Source organism: Vulpes lagopus, chromosome 11, assembly GCF_018345385.1.
Source record: "Vulpes lagopus strain Blue_001 chromosome 11, ASM1834538v1, whole genome shotgun sequence".
Classification (NCBI taxonomy): Eukaryota; Metazoa; Chordata; class Mammalia; order Carnivora; family Canidae; genus Vulpes; species Vulpes lagopus.
The window spans coordinates 64,780,465-64,788,899 of record NC_054834.1 but is presented as its reverse complement, the minus strand read 5'-3'; the positions used below and the strand labels follow the sequence as shown (position 1 = coordinate 64,788,899).

The following is an 8,435-nucleotide window of genomic DNA, read 5'->3' as shown; positions in this document are numbered from 1 at the left end:
AAATCAATGTCTGTTTAAGCCTCCCAGTCTGTAGTATTTTGTTATGATAGTAGAAATAGATTCATGATGATGATGATGATAAATAATCTAGATTTGGCGAATAAAGCCTTGAATTGAATTACCATAATTCAATTCAGGAAGATTGTAGCTTCTCATCCAATCACCAGATATGAAAAATTTATAAAACTAGACTTTTTAAATGAGTGAATCATCACAAATCCTTGAATAAATACTCTATGATGCCACCAAAAATAAGGGGTGTGTATCTTTCTCTAAGGCATCTGAGACCATTTGCCAGGGTAACAGTGCTCTGGAAAAAGAAAAATACACAAATATTTCTGGAGATACTGGAAATATGTTGCAAACCAATGCTCATTCCTGGGTAACAGAATGCCACTGTGGTCTAGTGGTCAGAAAGCAGATGGAAAGTGAAAGAATATTGGCTCAAAGCTATCATAGTGGGCCAGTCCTGCATCCATTATTAGACTACAGACTACATGTATTCTCTAGGAGTACATTTCCATTTTGGATCATTAGTCATTGGAGTATAGTTTTATGGAATGAAAGACTGAGTAGAACTATTTAGAACTAATTTTCCTCTTCAAAATAGTAAGCAAAAAGCAGTAAGCATATCCTTGGACTACCAAAGAGATTCGGTGGACATAGGGAGTGAGACTTAACTACATTCCCATTTAATTTACTTGTTTGGCTTGGGAATAAAATGGAAAGACATTCTAAATCTGTGTGGAAAATGGAAGCTTAAATAAATTAGGCAAGCCAAAAATGTCTTTTGTTTGAATTACTCTCAACAAATGAGAATATCAGCTATGCCATGCAGGTAAAAGATAGGTAGGTTGAGCTATAAGAAGACTAAATTTTTATCCTTAATTTGTCACTATCTGAATGTGTAATTTGGGAATATTTCTTTCCATCCCTGGATCTCAGTTTCTTCACATGGAAAATAAAAAAGTATGGATTAGGTACTTTTCAATAATTAATTCAATCTCCAATGCCTAAGATTACTGACTGACCAAATTCTAGCCCCTCTGTGCTTGAATTTTCAGAAAACTCTCAGAATATAATATGAAATCCAAGATTAGTATTCTTCTTATAGTTACACATGGAAAACACTTTCTAGGGACTTTTGATTGTGGAGAGCTCTAAAATTAGGCAGAGAATATTGTGGAACTGAAATAGTAGAAACTCTTTTTGATTTTACCACTTACTAGTTACACCATCCTGGAAAAGTAAAAGAAATCATTCTAAGCCTCAGTTTTTCTATCTATGAGTTGGGAATAATGTATTCATCCTTTAGAGTTATTCTGAGATTGAATATGAGAGATTATAAATAACGTACTTGATACCTTCTTTTGATAGTGAATGAAGAGCAAATTAGAAATGGAAAGGGACAGTAACATGTTATTAACTGACTTGACAAAGTAAATAGGTAATAATAATTCCAAATTCTCCTAAGAGAATTCTCAAAGGAAGAAGTTGATATATTTCAAATCCCCAAGTGTTATTTTGAATCTATTTGTTAATGTCTCCACAACTTAGAATGAAAATCAGTCTTCTTAAAGCCTTTGTTGAAAGATGGTTGTTAATGAAGGATCATACTACCTATCTTAGTAAGTTTTCACATGGAAGGTAATGTGGGGCTAACGTAAAAATCAGGACTTGAGGCCAGATGAACTTGAATTATATCTTCAGGTCTGTTCCTCATTAACTATATATCCTAGGGTACAAGGTTTTCCTTTTTCATGTCTCAATTTTCCTTTCTGTAAAAGGAGGAGCATTTCCACCACATATAACTCTTTCTAAAAAAATATTAGAATTTTTAAAAAATTTTTATTTATTTATGATAGTCACACAGAGAGAGAGAGAGAGAGGCGGAGACACAGGCAGAGGGAGAAGCAGGCTCCATGCACCGGGAGCCCGACGTGGGACTCGATCCTGGGTCTCCAGGATCGCGCCCTGGGCCAAAGGCAGGCGCTAAACCTCTGCGCCACCCAGGGATCCCCTTTCTAAAAATATATTAAATGAAATAATTTACATTTTTTCCATAATGCCTAGCCCATATGAAATAGTCAATACCAATTTTTTATTATTACTTATAATAATAACGGCCAACCTTCACACAGAACTTTATAATTACCAAATAATTCACATGTCTTAAGAGAAAAGTAAGCTTAATTTTCTTAGTCCTTAATCATCTCAGAACTTTAATATTTCTGAGACCACAAAAATAAAAATAGAGATGAGAAAAAGCTATTGGGAAGTTCAAAATAGTATTAAAATTTCTTTTAAAAGTGTCTTCCCTAAAATTAGAATGACACATAATCATGATTAAAAAATATAAAATACAAATAGGTAAAAAAAGAAAAAAATGTTAGTTTCAGCATTACAATAAACCTATAAAGTAAGACTGTTTTTGCTGTATTTACTTTCTGCATTTTTTTCATGCATAATTTTAAATAATTGTACCTATACCTTTATAAGTACAATTTATAGCTATACTCTTTCTAATAAGAGTATAACATTTAACAATATGGTACTGAGCATATTTCTTTGAGTTGAAATATTTTGGAGAAATGTTTCTTTAATTCCTGAAGGCAAAAAGGGGTACCTTATTTAAATGCACTGAAATGACTTTTAGCTTTTATTCATTGATTGTGTAGTAGACCTTTCCTGTCTTGATTCTTATGTAGTTTGGTTCTTTTTTTTTTTTTTAATTTTTATTTATTTATGATAGTCACAGAGAGAGAGAGAGAGAGAGAGAGAGAGAGAGAGAGAGAGAGGCAGAGACACAGGCAGAGGGAGAAGCAGGCTCCATGCACCGGGAGCCTGACGTGGGACTCGATCCTGGGTCTCCAGGATCGTGCCCTGGGCCAAAGGCAGGCGCCAAACCGCTGCGCCACCCAGGTATCCCTGTAGTTTGGTTCTTAATGAGGGAGAGCACTGCTGGGAGAGGTGCTCTTGGTTGTTATATATGTGTTATTTATTGCATGAGAGAGGCTAGTGAAAACCTCATGGTTACGGGTTGAAGATGTGGCTTCTGATATCACATTTGAAAGCAATCAAAGCAAAAGATTTCTCTCTCCAAGAGTTGAGATGATTTTATTTGATAAAATATAGTAAATAACTGGAATCTCATTGTTTCCAAAATTTTAATCTCTACACAAGAAATAATACTCCTTTGCTTCATGAAGTGATAGGAAACAAAAAGTTCTTTCAAGATTAGATATTTAGAATTTTATTCCCTACTTTAAGTATTCACTTAATCTTTAGTGCAAAATCTTAAAATGCCTAACTCTGTGTACTAGTCACAATGATACGATCTAATGCTCCATCTTCCTGGGTATCGCATTTGGTTATATGGCCTGTCTACATTGAAGTGCAGGTCTCTGACCCTTTGAACGTTTTCTCTCTTTTTCATTAGACTGTTGGTTGTCCATATCATAGATGAGAGCTCTTTCAGAGCAGGCTCATGTCTTTGTATCTCTCCTTGTAGACCCCCTTCAAGCCACTTACACATATTAGGGGCTTAATGTGAATCAATGAAAATTTGGGTAGTAATTTTTAGATGCTAATGTTTAGGTGCTAATGTTTAGATGATTTAATTGCAAGAGTAAGCCAGGCACCCAAACAACCATGTTTGTGAGAGATAAAACATTGGAATTTTAAAAGATTGGATTCTCTCTCTCTTTGGCCCACTCAGATTTACACAGAAAAAAAAATTCCTTCCTTAATTTAACTCAGCTATGGTGATAATATCTGTTATAGATATTTATTTTTTCAGCCTAGGGGCTGTAAAAAGGAGGCTGGTTTAGAGTCTTACAATATAGCCATCCTAGTTTCCATATTATCACTTGCAGCATTGATAAACATAGGTAAGTCTCTTCACATTTCCTGGCCCTCTTGGTTACCTATTCTTTTACTGGATTATTTTCACCAGTCCTTTTTCAGAAGGGACTGAAGCAGTACTTTCCGGGACTCTAAGGGGAGAAATATTATTTGCTCTTTGATTATATACCATTATAGGTTAAGAGATAACTCTAGAAAAACAAAATCTGGAGGCATGAAAAGGGGATGAAGAGCAGGAGACAAGTAGAGATCTTTTTTTTGGGGGGGGGAAGGGAGAGTGCTGAGATAAAAGGTAGGAAAGAATGAGTTCAAAGGGGAGAGTATCTGTGAATGACAACACTTGCAAGAAATCTATTTCTTTTTATTGGAATTTGACATTCACTTTCAAACTGTAATTGTGTAACAAACACTGCCTTTAACGCCAAGACTAATAAATCTAATGTGTAAGGAGTGTGTGTGTGTGAGTGTGTGTGTGTGAAATAGCTTACAAGCAGTCACTTTGGTAAAGAAGAGAGAAAGATTCATGCTATGTAGTTAAAAACTATGCAAATAATAGACAAATATTCACATTCTTTTTTAAATAATTCATGGCTTTGGAGGGTATAGATACAACCTCATAGAAAGAACACTATATTAATAGTCATATTCAAATGTCACCTTTTGTATCTACTTTGTGTCAGTTACTGACCTAGTAGTGCCTCTGCTCTCACAGACATCCTTTAAGTTGTGTATCTTCATTTTATAGTAAACAGTGAAGAGTTTTAGAGGTTAAATGAATTTTATACAATTATCTTTGCTCTTTATTTCAGTGTAAGGCCAGAGTCACAGCCTACTGACTTACATTGAACAGCTTCCTTACCCTTTCTAATTCTTCATTATTTCATCTGTTAAATAAAGATGATAGCAGCGTCTGACCTCACTGTTGATATAAAGGTTAAATCTGTCTGGCACTTGATAAACACACAAGCAAATGTTAGCTGTGTTAGTGGTGACGTCTAGACATGACATTGTCTCAGTAAATGACAACACTATCTTTAGATGATGTTGTCCAAAACACTTTGGAGTAATTTTCACTCTTTTCTCTCTTTAAATCTATGTTAAATTCCTCATCAAATTCTACTGTATCTAACTTTATCCCTTTATAATACATTCACCTCTACTACTACCATCCAGGTCCAAATCACCATCCCAATTTGGTTGGATTATTTCAATAACCTTCTAACTAGTCTTCTTCTATACTTGCTCATTTTTTTAAAGGTTTTATTTATTTACTCATGAGAGACACAGAGAGAGAAGCAGAGACATTGCCAGGGGGAGAAGCAGGCTCCACGCAGGGAGCCCAGTGTGGGACTCAATCCCAGGACCCCGGAATCACGACCTGAGCCAAAGGCAGACGATCAACCACTGGGCCACCCAGGTGCCCCTAAAAGAAATACATAGGGTAAGAGAGGGAAAAATAAATGGGAAGTCATCAGAGAGGGAGAAATACCATGAGAGACTCTTAAGTATAGAAAACAGTGGGTTGTTGGAGGAGAGGTGGGTTGGGGGATGGGGTAATTGGGTGATGGGCATTAAGAAGGGCTTGTAATGTGATGAGCACTGGGTGTTATACACAACTGGTAAATTATTAAACATTACATCTGAAATTATCTACTTATATGTTGGCTAATTGAATTTAAATAAAAAATGAAATAAAGTTCATTTTTGACAAAAAATATTGTGTAAAACAGAAATGTAACATAAAGATTACTAGACGTCTTCAGTGGAAGTCTATGTGTTATCTATGACACTCTCTGGGATTATATGATTCCATGGGATTTATGTCTTTTATTGCCTTGAGCTATTTTACAACTCTTTAAATGTATAAAACTGATAATAGCACTACAACTCTGGTCCATAAAAAATGCAAATGTTGTTTGGTGGAAGGTTGATTAATTTCCCTGACCATTACAGATAAAGTCAGTTTTGCATTTAATTTGTAAATCAATTATACATCCCTGATTGAATAATGTAAGGGTGGTATTTTGGATTTTCCTTTAGGCTGATTATAATCTTACTAGTTTCCTCATTAATTACAGATGCTTTATAAATAAAATAAATTTATATAAAGGGTAAGCTATTTCCTCATTTATTTTTATTTTTATTTTTTGAAAAAGAAAGAACATAAATTTTCTGCATCCATTGGAGTCCTGAAACAACATACTTAAAATTAGAGCTTTTTTTTTTTTAAGATTTTATTTATTTATTCATGAGAGACACACAGGGAGAGGCAGAGACATAGGCAGAGGGAGAAGCAGACTCCCTGCGAGGAGCCTGATGCCAGACTGGATCCTAGGACCCTGGGATCACGACCTGAGCTACCCAGGTACCCCTATAATGAGAGATTAAAAAGAGTTTAATTTTGTTTACTTACCAATTTATAGGTTGGGTTAAGGGAACCCAATAAGGGATGATAATGCCATTACCACAGTTGGACCTGAGAGAGCAAGGGGAAAGAGTGATCACAGGAACCCAGAAGGTCCAACCCCAAGAGCTCCGCTAGTTAGTCACCCAGTGATTGACAAACCACAAGAGGGAACCAGGACGATAACTATCCTGAGATCCATTTCTTCTCACCTGCCTTCTTACATTCAGCTGGTACCACCTATTGGCCAGAAGGCAAGAAATCTGGCTGAAGTGGACAAGGGAAAGCAGCGCCCAGGGTGGACACTTTGAGTGTAGATCTAAAGGGGTAGAAGGAATATGTTTAGTCATGTTCCATTTTTTCCCCTTAGTAAGAGAGTAAACACTTTAATTTTTGGAATTAGCTGGAAAAAAGAAAACACAGGAGAAGTAAGTAAGGAGTCTTCTAACTTATTTATTCATTTAATACTTGCTGAACACCATTATGAGTCAGACACTGAACCAAGGGCTGGGGATAAAGTGGAGAACAAGACAGAGACAGGTCTGACTCTGGCTACTTATTTAAAGGACTTTAAATGGAAAAGAGCATGAACTAGACTTAATCTGTGTATCAACCATGTGGGAAACCAAACCAACAGTTGTACAAATAGTTTTCTTTTTTACAAAAAAAAAAAATGAAGAATTTTTAACATTTCTTACTGGCTGAGAAGCAATCAGATTTATTTATACGTTGAGCTCCCTGTGTCTGGATGTCCTCTAGCAAAGGGTCCATGACCATTTGTTGAAAGAGAAATTTTTTTGCATCCTTGTAAGAAATGAATTAGCTTCAAAAATTCACTCTTTTTATAAAATAGAAAAAGCGTGTTTCTTCCCTTTGGCACACCATGAAAAAAATAGCTTATACTATTAAAAAGCTTTGGGCTTATCTAAAAACCCAAAATATAAAGTTCTTATCACCTTGCTCTTGAAAATTGTCTTTACAGGTTAATTCTCCATTCTTGTATTCATCATCAGCATTGAAATGAAAGAAAACAGGATGAATGTAACTGTATTCATTCTAATGGGACTTACCCAGAATCCTCAGATGCAGAGAATTCTATTTTTGGTGTTACTTGTCACCTACATTGTCACTGTCTCAGGCAACCTGCTCATTGTGGTTACTATAATACGCAGCCAGACTTTGGACTCCCCAATGTATTTCTTCCTGGCCTTTTTGTCTCTGATAGATGCATGTTATTCCTCTTCCATAATTCCTAAAATGCTAGCTGATCTGCTCTTTGATTCAAAATCTGTTTCCTTTAGTGGCTGCATGACACAGCTCTTTGTAGAACATTTCTTAGGAGCTTCAGAGATTGTCCTCCTTGTAGTCATGGCCTATGACCGCTATGTGGCTATCTGTAGACCTCTGCACTATGTGACCATTATGAACCATCACACATGCTGCCTTTTCGTGGGGATGTGTTGGGTAGTGGGTTTTCTCCACTCCATTGGACAGATTCTCGTTACTTTCTGGCTCCCCTTCTGTGGTCCCAACATCATGGATCACTTCATGTGTGACATTTTCCCCTTGATACAACTTGCCTGCACTGACACTTTCTTTGTTGGTTTCTTGGTTGCTGCCAATGGTGGAGCAATTTCTGTGATAACCTTTGTGATGTTATTGATATCCTATGTGGTCATCCTCTGCTCCTTGAAGACTCACAGTTCTGTGGGGAGGAAAAAGGCCCTCTCTACCTGTGGCTCTCACATCACAGTTGTTGTCTTGTTCTTTGTGCCCTGTATTTTTATGTATCTGCGACCAGTAGCTACTTTTCCAATGGATAAAGCCATAGCTGTATTCTATACTCTTGTTACCCCCATGTTAAACCCTGTCATCTACACAGTAAGGAATTCAGAGGTAAAAAATGCCATGAGAATGTTATTAACCAGGAATGCAATTTCAGATAATAAATGACTCAATACAAAGATTTTATTTCTATCGTGATCTTTACATTTTTAAAAATTTTATTACCTTTTCATTGCCCTTCCCATACCTCTCCAGGGGTGCAACACCTCTGCAAGTTAGGTATTATGATTATTGCTGTTTTACATATGAAGGAAAATGAAATTCAAAAACATTAAATAACTAACCCAATGCCAAAGCTAGTGTGCAGATCTAGATTTTTCTA

The 8,435-nt window shown here is 36.1% G+C and overlaps 1 protein-coding gene across 1 annotated transcript; it reads left to right on the top strand.

The window, feature by feature from the left end:
- The first annotated feature begins 7,288 nt into the window (after window positions 1–7,288).
- LOC121471908 (olfactory receptor 4C46-like) lies at window positions 7,289–8,221 on the top strand. Its single transcript, XM_041722791.1, has one exon. It carries the CDS (start codon window positions 7,289–7,291, stop codon window positions 8,219–8,221), a length of 933 nt encoding a protein of 310 aa, XP_041578725.1.
- Window positions 8,222–8,435: the final 214 nt, after the last annotated feature.